The sequence below is a fragment of the Mobula birostris genome, chromosome 22 (genome assembly GCF_030028105.1).
Source record: "Mobula birostris isolate sMobBir1 chromosome 22, sMobBir1.hap1, whole genome shotgun sequence".
NCBI classification, from domain to species: Eukaryota; Metazoa; Chordata; class Chondrichthyes; order Myliobatiformes; family Myliobatidae; genus Mobula; species Mobula birostris.
The window spans coordinates 14,068,651-14,087,409 of record NC_092391.1 but is presented as its reverse complement, the minus strand read 5'-3'; the positions used below and the strand labels follow the sequence as shown (position 1 = coordinate 14,087,409).

The window sequence follows — 18,759 nt, the reverse complement described above, 5'->3', positions numbered from 1 at the left end:
ATCATGGCTGAATTATTATCCCTATCAACCCTATTCTGTCATCTCCCAGTAACCTTTGACACCCTTACTAATCAAGAACCTATCAGCCTCCACTTTAAGTATACCCAATAAGTTGGCTTTCAAGCCATCTGTGGCAATGAATTCCACGGATTCACCACCCTCTGGCTAAAAGGACGTCCTTGTAATCTGAGTCCTAGACTCCCCCACCTCTCCACATCCACTCTGTGTAGGCCTTTCAATATTCCATAGAGTAGTTGACTATTTACATCATCTCTCTCAGTGAAGGATCTTCCTGCATCCTTACTACTTCTGCCTAGATTCTTAAACTAAAGATGTTCATCTTTTTATGTCTTCATATTTCAGAAGCATGTGTGTGAAAAAGCTCCGTCCAAAGAGAAAAAAGCTTTTAAATTTGACTTGGCCAATAAAGAAAAGGTAAGACTGCTCATTAACTGATGATGTTTAAACACTGCTGAAGGGTCTCAACCCAAAACATTGGCTCTTTGTTCTTCTCCATAGATGCAGCTTTTTTTTTTGGCGTGTGCGTGCATGCGAGTCAGTGCGTCTGCGTGTACATGCGTGCACATCCGTGCGTGTGCATGCGTCCGTGATGATGGATTTTTCATGGCTTTTTCCAAGGCGTAGAGCGAGAGAGAGAGACTGTGTGACACGCCACTCCCCACACTGACATTTTCGCAGCATTTTCCCTTCGTTTTACGAGGTCGAGTTGCGGTCTCGACATTCAACCCGGCATGGATGGAAAGCGTACCCGGGAGCGGACCCGACCAGTTTCGAACCCGGGAACCTCCGCTCCTGAGTCTGGCGCCGATGTCGTTGCGCCACCAGCCGGCCCAAATGTATAGCTTTTCAAGTTTAAAATATGCTTTGCTTTGAGCTTCTCTTTGCCGCAAATGTTCTGACTTGTACCGCTTGTGGCTGTACTCTGACTAACCAATCAGAATCAGGTTTAATATCACTGGCATATATCATGAAATTTGTTGTTTTGAGGCAGCAGTACGGTGCAATACATTAAAAAAATCTCTAAATTACAATAAGAAATATATATTAAAACTTAAATAGTAGTGCAAATAGAGAGCTAAAATAAAGTGAGGTAGTGTTCATTTAGCCGGCTGGTGGCGTAGTGGCATCAGCGCTGGACTGCGGGACGGAGGTTCCGAAGCTCAAACCCAGCCGGCTCCCCCCGGCACGCTTTCCATCCGTGCGGGGTTACGAGCTGGTGATCTCTTTGGCAAAAAAACTCACCCGGCAGAAGGCAATGGCAAACCACTGCTGTAACTTGCCTTGTACGCGAACTCCAACTACGTCAGAACGGCGTGGGAGGAAGTCGTCCGCTACCCGGAAAAATTCCGGATGCGACCTACATTACATTAGTGTTCATGGGTTGGCTGTCCATATTCTCCAAATTCTTATTTACAGAATTAGTCGAAGGGCAACCAATGAATATTGGACATATTAAGTAGTCAGATTATCTTTAAAATATGCTTTTATGATGCATTGGTCTTGGTTAGTAACCACTGAACGAGAAAAGCAGATGTCGTTCCTTCTGTTGATAATTTTAATATATCTTCACTCCAAATACTAAGCAGTAGAGTTGAAAGCCATGGCATTTTCGGCTGCGTGGCATTGCTATGAATATATTGTAAAGGGGAATCTAGATGACAAAGGCTGGTTAAATTCTTATCTCCATATGAGGATTACTTAAACAATGGAGTTATTTTTCATTGATTCAACTTTCAAAAAATGACTTGTAATTAAAAGTAATTGCTGGGTGAATATTTATTTTACAGTCTCGTTCTCCTGGAGGAAATCGGACCCGTGATAGCTGTCGTTTTGCAGAACTGGGCTGCAATTTCAAGGTAGGTCTCTTTTTATTTTAAAAAGCAATTGTAAACTATTTTCTAATTCTCCTTCATGGGATTTCAAAGTTGAAAGTAAATTTATCATCAAAGTATGTATATGCCTTCATACACTACCTTGCAGGTATTTACAAAAAAATAAAGAAATAAGTAGAATTTATGAAGATCTATAAATAACAAAGAATGACAACCAATGTGCAAAAGAAGATAAATCACACAACTAAGAAAAAAATAAATAATACTAAAAATACTGAGAGCATGAGTTATAGATTCATGTTCAGACTAAAGGTGAAAATGTTTTCACATGGTCCATTTAGAATTTGGAAAAAAATTGGTACTTCTGATAACATTTCACATGCTGTGAAGACTACATTTTCAATGATGTTGGGTTTAAAATGGAGTGAACTAATTTGTGTAATTACAAAATACAATACACAAAATTAGATTAACCGATAGAAGGCAGAGAGTTGGTATAACTGGGTGTTTCTCCAGTTGGCAGTTAGTGGTGAGTGGGGTGCTACAGGGGTCAGTGCTAGGCCCGCAACTGTTTACCATTTACATTGATAATTTGGAAGAGGGCACTGAGTATAGCACAGCAAAATTTGCTGATGACACTAAACTGAGTAGAAAAGCAAATTGTACAGAGGATATGGAGAGTCTGCAGAGGGATATAGATAGGTTAAGTGAGTGGGCCAAGGTCTGGCAGGGGAGGGAACGTCGACTCAGACCATGAGAGGCCTGCGTCGGGCATTTTCATGCCTTACAAGGTGCATATTGGAAGTCTGTGTGGGTTGCCACTCCTCGCACAGACACTAGAGCAATGTGTGGTTAAGTGCCTTGTTCAAGGACACAAACACACTGCCGCAGCTGAGCAAGGTCTGGCAGATGGAATACAATGTTGGTAAATGCAAGATCATCCACTTTGGAGGAATAATAGAAGAGCAGATTATTATTTAAATGGTGAAAGATTGCAACATGCTGTTGTGCGGAGGGACTTGGGAGTGCTTGTTCATGAATCACAAAAAGTTGGCTTGCAGGTATAACAGGTTATTAAGAAGGCAGACGGAATGTTGGCCTTCATTGCTAGAGGGATTGAATTCAGGAGCAGGGAGTCATGCTGCAACTATACAGGGTACTGGTGAGGCCGCAGCTAGAGTACTGTATGCAGTTCTGGTCTCCATTCTTGAGGAAGGATATACTAGTTTTGGAGGCAGTGCAGAGGAAGTTCACCAGGTTGATTCCAGGGATGAAGGGGTTAACCTATGAGGAGAGATTGAGTCGCCTGGGACTGTACTCTCTGGAGTTCAGAAGAATGAGAGGGGATCTTATAGAAACATACAAAATTTTTAAAGGGATGGATAAGATAGTAGGAAAGTTGTTTCCATTGTTAGGCGAGACTAGAACTAGGGGATATCGCCTCAAGATTCAGGGGAGAAGATTTAGGACGGAGATGAGGAGAAACTGTTTTTCCCAGGGAATGGTGAATCTGTAGAATTCTCTGCCCGGGAAGCAGTTGGGGCTTCTTCACTAAAATATATTTAAGATACAGTTCGATAGGTTTTTACATAGTAAGGGAATTATGGGCTATGGAGAAAAGGCAGGTAGATGGAGCTGAGTTTACGGACAGATCAGCCATGACCTTATTGAATGGCAGGGCAGGCTCGATGGGCCGGATGGCCTTACTCCTGCTCCTATTTCTTATGTTCTTGTGCTTGTTCTTAATCAAGATAATTGGTTACTGAAATGAAATACATGATCTGAAAGTGAAAATGACACATCAGAGATTGATATCATAGGTTATCTTTTATAACCCTTGTAGGAAAATTTAACCTGCAGCATTAAAATAATTTGTAGAATGTATGAATGACTTATTTTTCATAGACTTTTTAAGAATCTGATATTTCTTTTTTGAATTCCCCGTGAATTTTAAAGCAGAACTATTAATAAAATGCCTAGTTTTCCTTCTATTTTATAACATTTCTACGATGTAATAATAGGAAAAAGAAATAGTAGGAAAAATATCTTACTTCTTTGACCTCCTGTAACTGGATATATAACCCCACAGAACTCTAGTTTATGAATATTTTTGTTTTAATTCCCTGCGATCTTCACAGTATACCTATTTTTATAATACGGGGTTCGTCTTTCTTTGGTATAATGTGCCTGGCTGCCTTACAGGAAGGATATAACTAGCTTTTTTTAATGTCATTCTGTGTCCAGCTATTGCATGTAATGTAGAAATCTATAACCTGCCTTACAGATATTGCAGTAATAGAACAGGTTGGCAATGCTAATTCTCATGCTAACCTTGCCCCTTTGCCCGGTTAGTCACTCCGCCTCATTTTGCAGTTATTGGAAGTTCACCATTTACACACCCCAACAGTGAAACAATCGCTAGCTTGGCTGATCAAAGCAATCTCTTCAGTTAATGTGCTCTACTGGTTTATAACTCATAAAAAAAATAAAGATTCTAGACACAGGCATTCCAAACAATTTTGTTTATTTTCACTCACACCATTACATCAGTTTGTAGACAGCAGAATGGCTCCAAAAGACCAGAGGGACAGTTTGAAGGATCCTAAACTAATGGCTGGTTTAATGGGAGCTGGTACACTACACCCTACACAGGCAACACCACTAGTGGAGAGGTTATTATTCTTTTATATTCATTGGAGCATGTGGTCACTGGTCTATGGGTTTAACTAAGGCATTTATTGTAGGATGTTAGAATCCCTGTTTAAAATGTTCCAATTCTGCACATGAAATAATAACTATGGTCTGTCACATGATTATCTCCCCCCCACCCCCCAGACCAACAGCAGAATATCCTGGTCCTTCTAGGCCAGGGGGAGACAGATTTAAACCCTCATTCTGGCTTTGCTGGAGAGGAGTGGAGGTTGGAGTCGATGGCTGGTGAATACTGTAACTTCAACATCCAACGTTAATATGTCTGCCCTTGGGGATTATTTAGTATGCTGCTTTTAATGAACTTTTCCAAGAATTACATGAGTACTGCTCTATCAGTTATAACTTGAAAACTATTTTAAATTTTACCCTATTCAATTTGCAGTTTTTAACTATATGTATTTATTAACAAAGGGTGGCAAAGAGCGTCTCAAGGATCACGAAAACAATTCAGCTGTCGCACATCTTGCATTGTTACTTCAGTTTGTCGATACCATAAAAGCCGACTGCCTGCAAAATTCCGGCGTTGCCAGCAATGATGAAGACGCATCAGTAATTGCTGTCCCCTCAGTGGTTACTCAGCTGCAGCTCAGAGTCCAAGAAATTGAGAAGAATATGTTGTCTTTGTCATACAAAAGTTCGTTACTCACTTTACGCAGCCAGGTTGCTGTGGAATCAAATGGAGACTTAGAAACTGATCAATTTGAAGGAGCTTCTGGTTCTAATAACAGTTCGGATTGTCAGGCACCATTGTACTCTGGTCAAGTATTAGCCGGGTGCCAAAATAAAATTGATGCTCTTGAACGAAAAATCCAGACATTTGAAAATATTGTGACCGTTTTAAACAGAGAAGTCGAAAAGACTCATACTACTATGGTTGCATTTGAGAGACAAAACAAGATTGATCAAGATGCCATTAAAGCCTTGGAACACAAGGTAAAGTACTTTATTAGGTATTTCCATGCTGTTTTCTGTATGTTGTAGAAAGCACACCATTTATTTGAAAATCTTAAGGCTTATTAATAGGTGCAAAAGAGTGTCCCTCCCTCTTGGTTCTTTTAACCGTCTAATTGTTTAAGAGCTTTGTTCTAACTAGCTACTTGCAGATTAGTCATAACTTTTTTGAGTTCTCTTCTTTAATATTAGATTTGTTTTATTTGTATCATTTTTGGATACTAAAGTATATGATATTTGGAGACATTGGTATCATTATTCTTCAGTTAATCCAATAGTGTACAACATTTCAATAACGTACCAAGTGTTCCTTTTTTATTTGAACACAATTAATGGGCTTCATGAAAGGATCTCCAATCAAAGTGCAGATCACAACTATCCAGGCTCTTTATATCGTTAACAGTTCTACAGTCTTAAGTGCCTTTTTATAAAGAGCATTGCCAAAGATTTCGAGCATCCAATGTACTAAGTAACACAGAACACCCATGATGAGATTCCCATGGGTTTACTGAATCATAAATAAGTGACAGAACATATTCAGTTGCTGTCATGCCAGCTGTTATTAGCAAGATAAATTTATGGGGGGTGATAAATTAACGTGTGGTAGCAGGAAAAATTATTGTAGACTGTACCTACCCTGCAAACTGCCTTTTCCAAAAGCTCCCTTCTGGAAAGCACTCCAGAGCTATCGAAACAAAATCTTCACCATTTTAAAAGTTCCTCTCCTCCCTCCCTCCACCCCCCTGCCCCCCAAGGCAGTTAATCTGATCAACCATTCTAGTTACCCCACCCCTCTATTGCTGCACTGCACAGCAAACAATTGTAAACCACGTTCTATAATGCTGTTTGCATTGTAGTTACATGCTAGTATTTATGTACATGCCATATCCATACATTAACCTCTAACTTTACTTATTATAATTGTTGTGTTGTTTTTACCTGTTGCATGTCACATTAACATAGCACAGCAAATTCCTAATACATGCAAATGTATGTAGCACAAAAAAGTTGATCCTTGACTTCGGCTCGTCATGCCCCTACTTGACCTGAGCCCAGAGCAAGAGAATCTCTCTGATCTCTGATTAATCAGAACTGACGGCTGATTCACTCAGTAACTAGCGATGCAGTGATACAGATAAAATTCCAGTTGCTTATAACCTGTCTGACATTTTAAACACATTTCTAGGTTTCTGAACAGCAGCACCTTTTGGCTTTGAAGGACATGGTTATCAATGAATTCCGTATGCAGCTGCTTACTTTGGAGCAGATTACTTACGATGGAATATTTATCTGGAAAATTACTGATATTGGGAGAAAAAGGCAGGAGGCCATTTCAGGGCGAACGACAAGTCTTTACTCCCCAGGTACTTTAAAAGTAAAACATCTGCTCTGTTTTTGAAGTAATACTATGACAATCTAATCAATCTCTCCTCTCACTTTTAAGCAGATCTTTCAGTGTCACAGAGCTGGGTATATAAATTCACCTTTCTTTAGCGTTGTTGTAAAAATACTTGCGCATTGGTGTTCCCGTACCAGGCTGGTTGCATCATGGCCTGGTGTGGAAATACCAATGCCCAAGAACAGAAAAGCCTGCTTAAAAAGTGTTGGATCCAGCCCAGTCCATCATAGGAAACGCCCTCCCCACTGTCTACAAGGAGTGCTGCCACAGCAAAACAGCATCCATCATTAAGGACCTCCACCATTCAAACCATGTTCTCTTCTCACTGCTGCCATCATGAAGGAGCTACGGGAGCCTTAGCTCCTATATCACCAGGTTCAGGAACAATTGTTAACCGTCTACCATTAGGCTCCTGAACCAGCGTGGATAACTTCATTGGGTTTTTTTAACCAATATTCCAACAACATTTTCTGTACCACAAAGTCCAAAAAAGATTGTCTTACTCCAGACAGCGTCTTAGCTAAGATAAACAGAACTTTTTTAACCAATATCCCAACAACATTTTTGTACCACAAAGTCCAAAGCAGATCATTTTACTCCAGACAGCATTTTAGCAAAGATAAACAGAACTTCCACCTCACCTCCTTTGACTTCTTAGTCATGCAAATGGTTAATTCCTCCTCCTTTCTTACTCAGCTCCAGATTATATTTGCTTTGTTTTGGCTGCCTTGTGTCAGTGATCAATTCCCCCCGACTTGCACATCTCATTTACGTTCTGTACCATAAGCACCATGTACTTAGTATTTTTACTTGTGCTGCCTAATACAACGACTTAACAGTGATCCTAACATCTTGTTGCCCATTGATGGAGCCAAGCTGAATTATTCTGCTTTTGAACAACATCGTTGGGCAGTGCATGCAACTTGAGACACAAACAAAATTCTGAACCTAGTCCTTCAGCAAATTTTATAAATAATACAATAACCCCAATACAATCACTTTAGTAACTTTTACATCTTGTCATCTTGCCAAATGCAGCCTTGTTTTTTTAGCACTCTACTTTCCAGTACAATTATTTTCTTCAGAGCATATGGGCATAGTTCTTACAGATCAGAGAATATAGAACAATACAGCACAGGAACTGGCCCATCGGCCCACAACGTTGTGCTGAACCAGTCCAAAACTCCCAAAAATTAATCACAATTACACAATGTCCATATCCCTCCATCTTCTTCATATTCATGTGCCTATATAACCTTTGCTTAATAGACTCTAATATACTCGCCTCTACCACCATGTTGGGCAGTGCATTCCAGGCATCCACCACTCTGAGTAAAAAAACTTAACCCTCACACCCCCTTTAAACCTGCCCCCTCTCACCTTCAATGCATGCCTTCTGGTATTAGACATTTCTACCCTGGGGAAAAGATACTCCCTGTCCTCTCTCTCTATGCCTCTCATAATCTTATAAACCTAAATCAGATCTTCCCTCAGCCCCTGCCAGTCCGGAGAAAACAACCCAAGTTTGTCCAGCCTTGCATTATAGCACATGCCCTCTGAACCAGGAGAATAGGGCCAGATGACTTCTTAATATGCAAATGGTTAATTCCCCCTCTAATCTTCACAAGAAAATCTAACGGACGATTTGAATGTGTCCTTCCCCCGTTGAAGTTGCACGAACCAGACTTGTTGTATCTTTTGCCGTATGTTATCATTGAATTGATCTCATTCACCACATTTGAGGTATTAGTCACCGCTTTGATACTTTGATATCTCATCTTCTGCTCATTGTTCGTGACTGGTTTGTGCCTTACAGTTTGATTGATGTTATTTAATTCTAGTCATTTTAGGTGAGATGCATTTGAAATGTCCTTTGCATTTTCACCAGCATCAGGGGGTTCCTCATCCTGCATGGCTTAGGCCCACAATGCTTGTCCATTGTTGAGGGGATTCAAATGCCTGAAATCGCATACCACCAGTCTTAAGGGCAGATTGGCTCCCTAGTACAATTTAATTAGTAAGGGGCCTGATGCTGTCACTCCCAGCACTTCTCTAGTCTGATCTTTCATTCCCACAGTTTCACCATAGATCAAAATAGTTAGTAAAAATGGTTTGATTTCAAATAGCCTTTTGAAAGGAGTACTTGCAGTATCTGGGCACTTGTTGGTACATTGGGGATGACAGCTATGCACAGAAATAACTTGTATTTTCAGTATGAAATTTATGAGGAATTTTGTTACAGCTAATCTTAAAATTAATGTCCACAGAACAACTTTATGTGTTTCTGAACAAGCTGCTGAATCTTTATTTGCAGGATTCTACACCAGCCGATACGGCTATAAAGTGCGAATGAGAATATATTTAAATGGAGATGGAGCTGGTCGAGGGACTCACATCTCCTTGTTCTTTGTTATCATGAAGGGAGATTATGATGCCTTGCTTCATTGGCCATTTAAGCAAAAGGTATGAAATAAATTCACACCGATTTCTAACATGTAAGACCAAAATTCAATAGTCACCTGTGTCCCTTGGCAGTCACGGAATATTTTGCATGCCAATGATCTTTTTATCATTCAGATTTCTTCATTGCAAACCAGTTTTTTTCCTACTCTTCCAATACAGAATATTTAATAAATAATGTAATATTCAGTAGGCGTAGAACTTGCATCATCAGTTTCTGTTCCACTTACTGGTATCGATATAATTGCTTTCCCATGATCTTGAGTACATTCCTACGGGCCAGGAGAATTGTCATCCACCATTGGCTTTGGAAAATGCTTTGATGAAGCTACCTTTTCCAAAGCTCATAACCCCCTTCCCAACCCTTCAGGTCATTTGGAGATTTATAATCATTTGTCTGAATACACTGCAATCAGACATTGGCTTTATTGCGATTTATTTTGGACAGATTTAGTTTAATGATGCAGTTGCAAGAGAGGCTATGGTTAGGGTCCACAGTGACCTGCCGTTGATCAACCTGTTTACAAATTGTTCATGATTATTCAAAGACTTTGCTGTCAAAGGAGCCATTCAGTAGCTAGTAGATTCCTGAAGGGTTCCTAACCTTGTTGAGTGCATTTACTATTTACTTATTTTATTGTTTAGAGATACAGCAGGATATCAGGCTCTTTCAGCCCAGGGGCTCCCATGTCTGCCAGTTACACCTGTGTGACCAATTAACCCATTAACCCCAATGTCTTTGGAATGTGGGAGGAAACCAGAGCACCTGGATAAACATGCGTGGTCACGGGGAGAACATACAAACCCCTTGGAGACTACGGCAGGAACTAAACCCAGGTTGCTGGCACTGTAAAAGCATTACCCTCCTGGTTTTATCCGGTAATATCCTCAAAATTAACGGCAACCAATATTTGCAGCAATTACCAGTTTCCGAATGACAATAACTCATCTCTTGCACTGAAGACTTCCTGAATGATATACAGACTGCAGTGAAATTGCTGCAGAGAGAAACTGAAAACAGATTTCCCATGTCACTGGTCATGATTGTAGAAGGAATGGTGAAACAAAGAGCAGCTTCATTTTCACTTTGGACGTATCTGTAGATGTGTTCCAGACTCCCAATGTTTCTTTTAACAGCACTATGTATTGGCAACTTGTTGAATACCTCAATGGACTGTTGGGTAAAGATGCTGAGTGTTAGACCATAAGGCATAGGAGCAGAATAAGGCCACTTGGCCCATCGAATCTGCGCCACTATTCCATCAAGGCGGACCCATTATCCTGCTCAACTGCACCCCCACCCCTCCCTGCCATAACCTTTGATGCCCTTACTAATCAGAACCTATCAACTTCTGCTTTAAATAGGCCCAATGACTTGGCCTCCACAGCCATCTGCGGCAATGAGTTCAAGCTGGCTAAAGAAATCCCTCCTCATTTCTGTCTAAAGGGACGCCTCTCTATTTTGAGGCTGTGCCCTCTGGTTCTAGTCTCCCCCACTATAAGAAACATCCTCTTCACATCCACTCTATCTAGGCCTTTCAATGTTCAATGAGTTTCAATAATAATGGAGTAAGGGTCCAGAGCCATCAAACACTCCTCGTACATTAACCCTTTAATTCCTGGAGTCATTCTCGTGAACCTGCTCTGGACCCTCTCCAATGCCACCATACCTTTTCTTAGATAAAGGGCCCAAAACTTCTCACAATGCTCCGTACAGTCCAACCAATACCTTTTAAAGCCTCAGCATTACATCCTTGCTTTTATATTCTAGCCCTTTAGAAATGATTGATGACATTGCATTTGCCTTCCTTACCACCAGCTCAACCTGCAAGTTATCCTTTAGGGACTTGCACACACAAGAAATTGAAGCTGATGTTTTAGAGATGAAACATTTGCCTACCACCAGTAATGAAACTTGCATTCAACCTCTAATCAAAATAATACTTGTACTTGTAATGTGATGTTTCTGCTGAGTAGAATATTTTGGATTTTATATAATTTAATACTTATGCAGAAAGTACAGTTAGGTTCTGTTTTTGACTCGTGCAGCAACCCTCTTACAACCTAAATCTGTTCCACCTCCAAGTTTGGTCTTCAATCCTGTAAAATTAGAATTTGTTGTTTGCTGCTGATATTTTTAGTATGTATTAATAGTAGATTATTTTTATTGTACTCTTCCAAGGTCACGTTCATGCTTTTGGACCAGAATGGCCGGGAACATTTAATTGATGCATTTCGTCCAGATGTTAATTCATCTTCATTTCAACGACCTGCGAGTGAGATGAACATTGCCAGTGGCTGCCCTTTGTTTTTTCCATTGGCCAAACTCGACTCTCCGAAACAGACCTATCTGAAAAATGATGTCTTGTACATTAAATGCATTGTAGATACTACAAATTAACGCAACAAGAGATGAAAAGCTGTAGAAATTAATTGGTGTTGCCTTGCATGATGCATTTCAAAAATGTCTCACTGATGTTTTGACAAATTTTCTGCTTTGGGATGTTTTGAGTGGTATGGCACAATGCTTTATGGATTCAATTCTTGCCACTGTGTCTGTAAGGAGTTTGTACGTTCTCCCTAAGACCATGTGTGTTTCATCCGGCTGTTCCAGTTTCCTTTCAAAGTCCAAAGACGTACCAGTTGGTAGGTTAATTGGTCATTGTAAATTCTGCCATGATTAGGCTTGGGTAAAGTCAGGGGTTGCTGGGCAACACAGCTCGAAAGGCCGGGAGTGCCTATTCAGCACTGCATCTCAATTAATAAATAATGACACAGAACAATTTTTTATTTAAAAACAGGACTATCCCTGTTACTAATGAACTGTATAATCTATATAAGTCACTTTTTTATTGAGATTTGTAAATATATTTTTGAAAATGCAAAATTAATCTGATTGAATTTCAGGATCATACATGGTTGTTGTGTGGTGTGAGTAATTTCAGTGGTGCTAATTTTATTTCGTAACGCAGGTTATTTTGTGTGCGAAAATGAATATTGTTGTGATCCAAAAGTGTTGATCACGTAGATTGTCCTTAAGCACAGGCTGATGGTTTCAGGTATCCCCCTTGTCAATGGAGGTTGCCTGCTCTATAAACAAATTTTATTGATCATCTCTGATTACTGGTTTACAATGGCCATGTTTGCTAAATGGTATGACCAAAGATAAATGTTGCACATATCATTTTGGGAATTAATATGAAAAAAGAATGTTCTTCTATTGCAAGTAAAAAAAAATTAAGGTAACTGTAAAATGAATGACAAATATAGATGTGTACAGTAATTGTATTTTTAATGAAACCTGCATTACTTCATTAATCCAGATATTATCAATGTCTTTATCTCTGTATTTTAATTTATTAGTTATTCCACCATTTTTTACGGTATTTTTCAATGGTGCAATACTTGCATTTTTTTTATTGGCTTTTATAAGTTTGAGTCAGCAATGCTTATTTTAATAGTGATATGTTATTCAAAGGAATTGCAAAAAAATTGTGGAAATGAATTATATTAATTCCAAGAACACAAGAATTAGTATTTGCAAACCCTGTACCCCTTGGACTTGCTGTGTGGTTCAGAACGATCATAGCCAATCTTCCTTGAGGCATGTCTCAGTTTTAGCTCCATAATCTATTTATAATGTTGTATGAAATTTTGACATCTTTTTGAAAATAAACCAACTATACATTTACCACGTAGGGTAGAGAATTTCAAAGGACCTCAGAAAGACCTGTAAGGAGTTTGTACATTCTGCCCGTGACTACGTGGGTTTCCTCCGGGTGCTCTGGTTTCCTCTCACAGTTCAAAGACATACCAGTTGGTAGGTTAATTGGTCATTGTAAATTGTCCTGTGATTAGGCTAGGATTAAATCCAGGGGTTGCTGGATGGTGTGGCTGGAAGGGCCTATTCCACACTATATCTCAATAAATAAATATTTTCTTAAATTGTCCTTTTCTCAATGCTCACTCTGTGACCAAGGTCCCAATTCTGAATTTAAAACCAGGGTATACAGCTTCTTGGTGCTTACTGTGTCAAGCCCTGTTAGGACTTGTGTGCATTGGAATTGGGCAACCAGATTCGTCTTCCAGACTGAATCAGAATCAGGGTTATTACCACTGACCTATATGGTGTGAAATTTGTTGTTTTGCAGCAGACTAGAAAATATGGGCCCAATCTCGATATTGGGACTTCTTGTTCCATGAACTTTTATTGCAACCTAGTACAGACAATGATGTCCTTCATTAGATAAGGAACAAAAACTGTAATAAACTTCCATGTATTGTGCCAACTGAGAAGTACAGTGTATGTGGTTGTACTATAGATAGAGCAGTTCCATATAACGATTAGGTAATGTTGGCCTTTCCTCGTATCCTTAATGTAACATGTTGGAGGGAAGCAAATACACAAGTACTACTGTCGATCACTTAACCCTTTGAGCCTGTCTCCACTCCTTGTTAAGATCATGGCTTACCCTGTACCATTGCTTGGTCTACACATTTCGCTCCCTATCCCTTTGTTTGAAAGGAAGTTATTATATAACGATATAACAATTACAGCATGGAAACAGGCCATCTCAGCCCTTCTAGTCCGTGCTGAACTCTTACTCTCACCTAGTTCCACTGACCTGCACTCAGCCCATAACCCTCCATTCCTTTCCTGTCCATATAGCTATCCAATTTAACTTTAAATGACAACATCGAACCTGCTTCAACCACTTAGAATATTAAAAATAATTAATTTGCCATTTGTGAGATTTTGAAAGTACTTTCTGCTCTTAATCTTGAAAGCCTTAGCTCAAATTTTTAAACTTTTAACCAAATCCTAACCTTTGTCTGTTAAAGCCATTGGGTCTACAAGCTCCTAATCCTCACAGGCCAGTATCTTTGTGGTAGATATATGTTGTACTCCCTCAGAGGTTAATACGTTCTTCCTAAAGTGTGGTGCACAAAGTTGCTGTCTTTATTGTTTGGTGCTCAAATTGGAATGATGAATATTTGTAGTATAGTCTTCGAAATGCAATATTCTGGGAGTTTTTCTTACTCCCTTTTCATTTTCATTCGTGTAGAATCCACATTAAGACCTCATGTTTATTACTTATCCCAAATTTCCCTTAAGATGGTGGTGAAATGTCTTATGAGAAAACGGTAAAGAATAAATTAATTTGCTGCCATCAGTAATCACACCAAAGCAAGATTGGACAGGGATTTGCTTCCCTAAAAGTCATCAGTTGAAGCAGATTGATCAGCTGAGGTCTTAACAGATCACCCTGGAACCCCAAATAGCCACATCTTTTCTATTTGGATACCTACCCTTTATCTTTACCTTGTTCCTACTAACAAGATTTATAACTTTTCTTCGTATTTAGGGGTTTCAGCTTTACCTATTAATATCTTTGAGGGACTTTGTCAAACCCCATATAAGTAATACCCAAAGGCATTTTCCTGCCTCTATTGGATTTGGGGTAGACTATTGTGTTCGGTTTCAGGTTCAGACTTATTTATCCCTAACCCTAACCTTAATGTATAGAAACATACAGTGAAGTGCGTTCACAACCAACACACCTAGGGATGTACCGGGGGCAGCCCACAAGCTGCCACACATTCCGGTGCCAACATAGCATGCCCACTATGCTCGGCAGAACAACACAGAACACAACAAGCAACAAAACATCAAAAGAAGCCCCCTTCCTCCCTCCCACACACACACACAGTATTGCAGGAACTTTTTACTGCCATTATTCTGTGCTGTTTCGCTCACGTGTATTTTGGTGACTCCTCCTTTGCTGATTCAATGTTCAGTGCTGTCATTGTCTTTCACTGTGAATGCTGATGCAACTGCAGCTGCTTTGCTCTGACTTTTATTTATAATGTTATCACTTTTCATCGCTGCTGACCACCCTCTTTCTAACTGCAACATTTATTCAATGTCTCTGCTCCATTGTTTTTAACCCGCTTACAACTCATTTCTTCTATTCTGCTTTTTATATCATCACCACTGTTAATTTCCCATGTACTGTATTGACGTTTTTCATTAGTGTTGAATGAGATAGAGAGAGTTCAGAATTTCATGCAATGAAGCCACATTACAGTTGGTCATAAAAGCTGCATTGTGGCAGTTAACAAAGCAATTTGCAATGTTAAACGTTAACAATGTTCAATTAGTAATTGTGATCACAATACATGAGGTAAATGGATTGGAAATTTGGCACTTTTAAGTCTCTTTATATACCTCCAAAAAAGTAATAGATTTCTCTGTTAATTGGATTGTTTTTTAATTACTCAGATGTTAAGGATGAATTTTGAAACACTAATGCAATGGTAGCTCTTGGGGCTGGCTAGAATTTTGCAAAAATTGGCATTTATCAAGATCAAAGCAATTTACTACAGGAAGGACATGGAGGGTGGGGGAGTCTTCTGCCTAGTGATAAAAATTTATCTCAGTGTGCGCTTTAAATTATCTGCAACAGCTGGGGTTGACAGAATAGTGAAAGCAGCTAGAGAGGAAGGGCTAATATTTCCCTAAGATCTCCTGCTCAGACTCAACCAATAATTCAATTTGAGTTGCATCTTTCCATCTGTTTTTGTCCTGGCTGCCGCTACCTCCACGAGGTGCAGGACGGGCAATGTACTGAATCGAGATGCGTAGTTTACATATGAGCATAAAGACAGAATAAGTCACTCAAGCTCACCACCCTCTTCCACTGTGGCTGTGCTCCATCTGCCACGCTGGTAATGTGTCTAAGCACTCAGGATGTTCCAAGCCTTGCATTTCTGTGTACATAGCACTGCAGTGATTTATCTTGGTGGGTTACCTGTCTTTACTATCACTGAATATGTAGTTTCTATAAAACTAACCACCTTGGGATTCAGTATAGCAAACAGCGGTAACAATATTAGCTTGGATTCTTTTCTTTGGAATAATGCCAGTTGTTCATTCATTCATTATGTGCCACGTCATATGACGTGGGCAATCATGGTCCTTCCATGACCGTGATTGTTCTTGGCAAATTTTTCTGCAGAAGTGATTTGTTGCCTTCTGGGGATTAAGAGGGAGGCATGGTAGCATAATGGTTAGCACAACGCCTTACAGTACTGGTGACATGGGTTCAATGCCATTTGTCTGTTCTCCCCATGACTGGGTGGGTTTCCTCTGGGTGCTCTAGTTTCCTCCCACAGCCCAAAGACATACTGGTTGGTAGGTCATTGTAAATTGTCCCATGAATAGGCTCGGATTAAATCAGGGGTTGCCTGGCAGCACGGCTAGAAGGGCCTATTCCACGCTGTAAAAGACTGGTGACCACAGCCATTGTCAATACTCCTCGGAGATTGTCTGCCTGGTGTCAGTGGTTGCATAACCAGGACTTGAGATGTGCACCAGCTGCTCATACGGCCATCCACCACCTGCTCCTATGACTTCACATGACCCTGATGAGGGCCTAAGCAGGTGCTACACCTTTCCCAAGGTGATCTGCGGGCTGGCGGAGGGAGGGAGTGCCTTACCCCTCCTTTGGTAGAGATGTTATCTCCACCCTGCCACCCAAATGCCAGTTGTACCCTTTGATCTTGTTTTTGCAAAACGTAGAAGGCTTTAGCAAGCAAAAGCAAAGTTGGCAGAAATGATTTGACTTGCAGAAGAAGGCGGAGGACATCACCAAGAAATGTAAAGAACATTACAAGACACTAGACATGGGATGTTATGCAGTAGCTTCTATACACACATTGTTTCTCAGCTTTGTGTATCAATGTTGTTCCTTGCACAGCAGTACAACTTTGTGGATGACATCTGTCATAAATTGGAAAGATGTTTAATTTCACGAGAGATACTTACATAGAATGAAACTTGGTGCACTGGTGTTTGAGATTAGTTCAGCCATTTGTTGAATCGGGGATCCGTAGCAATTTAAGTTTGACCAGTTTTGGGGGGCTCAGAACTTCAATAATCTGGCATCCAACTGTTTTGGAAAACCTGTGGGTTGAGTGTGCGAGCAGAACCAGGGGGTCAAAAACATAGGTGGAGTAAGGGTCCAGACTGCTGGTACATTTCCCGCCTCTTTAACTCGCTGGGTTCACTGGAAAATGTCTTTCATTACTGTGTAATGTATTCAAAAAATGAAATCAAGTAAAATATTGACATACTTGGAGTAACATGCAACAAGTCAGAAAACCTGCTACTCCAGAGCCACAAAAGTTTCAAGGGTTGGGAACTATTGTGCTTTGGTGGGGTGTGGGCCGAAGTCTGGGTACTGCCTCACTTTCAGTCTCTTTCGCCCATTGCCGAGGTTCTAAAATACACACTGCAAAGCTGGCATAAGAACAAAAAGACAATTTTGAAATCATTTTTAACTTCCTGAGTCGCTAAATGACCCTGATTTGTTTTCCTAAACAAATGTTACTTCACCACGTGTATTATTGTGAAAGAGGTGGCAAAGGTTAAGTTTACTTGATGGATTTCATAATTTTCTTGATCATTGTGTGTCCTAATTTTCCCAAAAATCAATTTTAAAAATGTTTGTCAAACATTGTAACAGTAGTAGAATAAAGCATATGTGTAATAATCTGTATCTATGCACAGCAGGATGCTTAAAGTACATTGTTGTGAATAAATATTTCAGCGCTGAACTATGTCTTCAGAGTCATGATTTTATTTCAGCAACTTAATTTCCAAATTGTTTCATGGGTGCATATCCGGTGGCATTGAGGGAGTAGACCCAGTACAAGAGCAGTCCTAATTGTATTAAAAACAGGCAGAACTTCTACAGACACACATGAAGGAAGGAGAGGTTCGCTAAAATAAACTTTGACCCCTAGAGAATGAGACTGGGGAATTAATTAAGGCAAATGGAAAAATAGCAAAGATTCTAAATAATTGGTCTTTGTAATGATTAATCACAAGGCTATATGAAGGGAAGAATTTAAAGCAATTTTTATAATTAGAACAAAAAGTTCTCGGCAAGCCAATAAAATTTGATAAGTTTCCAAGACCTGATGGCCTACATCCAAGGGGCTCAAAGTAAGTGGTTGCAGAGATAGTGGATGTGCGGATTGTATTCTGCCAAAAATTCCTGGTTTCTGGTGAGGACCCAGAGGATTGGGAAACCACAACTGTAATGTAAGAAAGGCAGAAAACAAGTTGTAGACCAGTTAGCCTAACATCTGCAAATGAGATGTTAGTCTATTTTGAAAGGAATAATAAGCCAGTCAGGAAGAGTTAGCATTTTTGAAAGGGTAATCCTATTTGACAAATTTACTGGAGCTCTTGGAGGATACAACAAACTGCGGATGAAGAGAGAGCAGCAGATGTAGAGTATGAATCCAATCTCTCGAAGGTGCCACATAAAATATCATTACATAAAAATTAACAGGGTTGGGGATAAAATGCTGACA

General features: G+C 39.9%; 1 protein-coding gene across 2 annotated transcripts in view; it reads left to right on the top strand.

The window, feature by feature from the left end:
- Positions 1 to 17,994, top strand: part of traf1 (TNF receptor-associated factor 1) — a 56,942-nt gene extending 38,948 nt beyond the window's left edge. For both annotated transcript variants that reach the window (XM_072240047.1, XM_072240048.1), the window contains 6 exons: positions 364 to 435; positions 1,809 to 1,877; positions 4,977 to 5,498; positions 6,703 to 6,880; positions 9,230 to 9,378; positions 11,558 to 17,994. In XM_072240047.1, coding sequence (XP_072096148.1) covers positions 364 to 435; positions 1,809 to 1,877; positions 4,977 to 5,498; positions 6,703 to 6,880; positions 9,230 to 9,378; positions 11,558 to 11,776 — 1,209 coding nt within the window. In that variant the 3' untranslated portion in view covers positions 11,777 to 17,994. The remainder of the gene's footprint in view (positions 1 to 363; positions 436 to 1,808; positions 1,878 to 4,976; positions 5,499 to 6,702; positions 6,881 to 9,229; positions 9,379 to 11,557) is intronic.
- Positions 17,995 to 18,759: the final 765 nt, after the last annotated feature.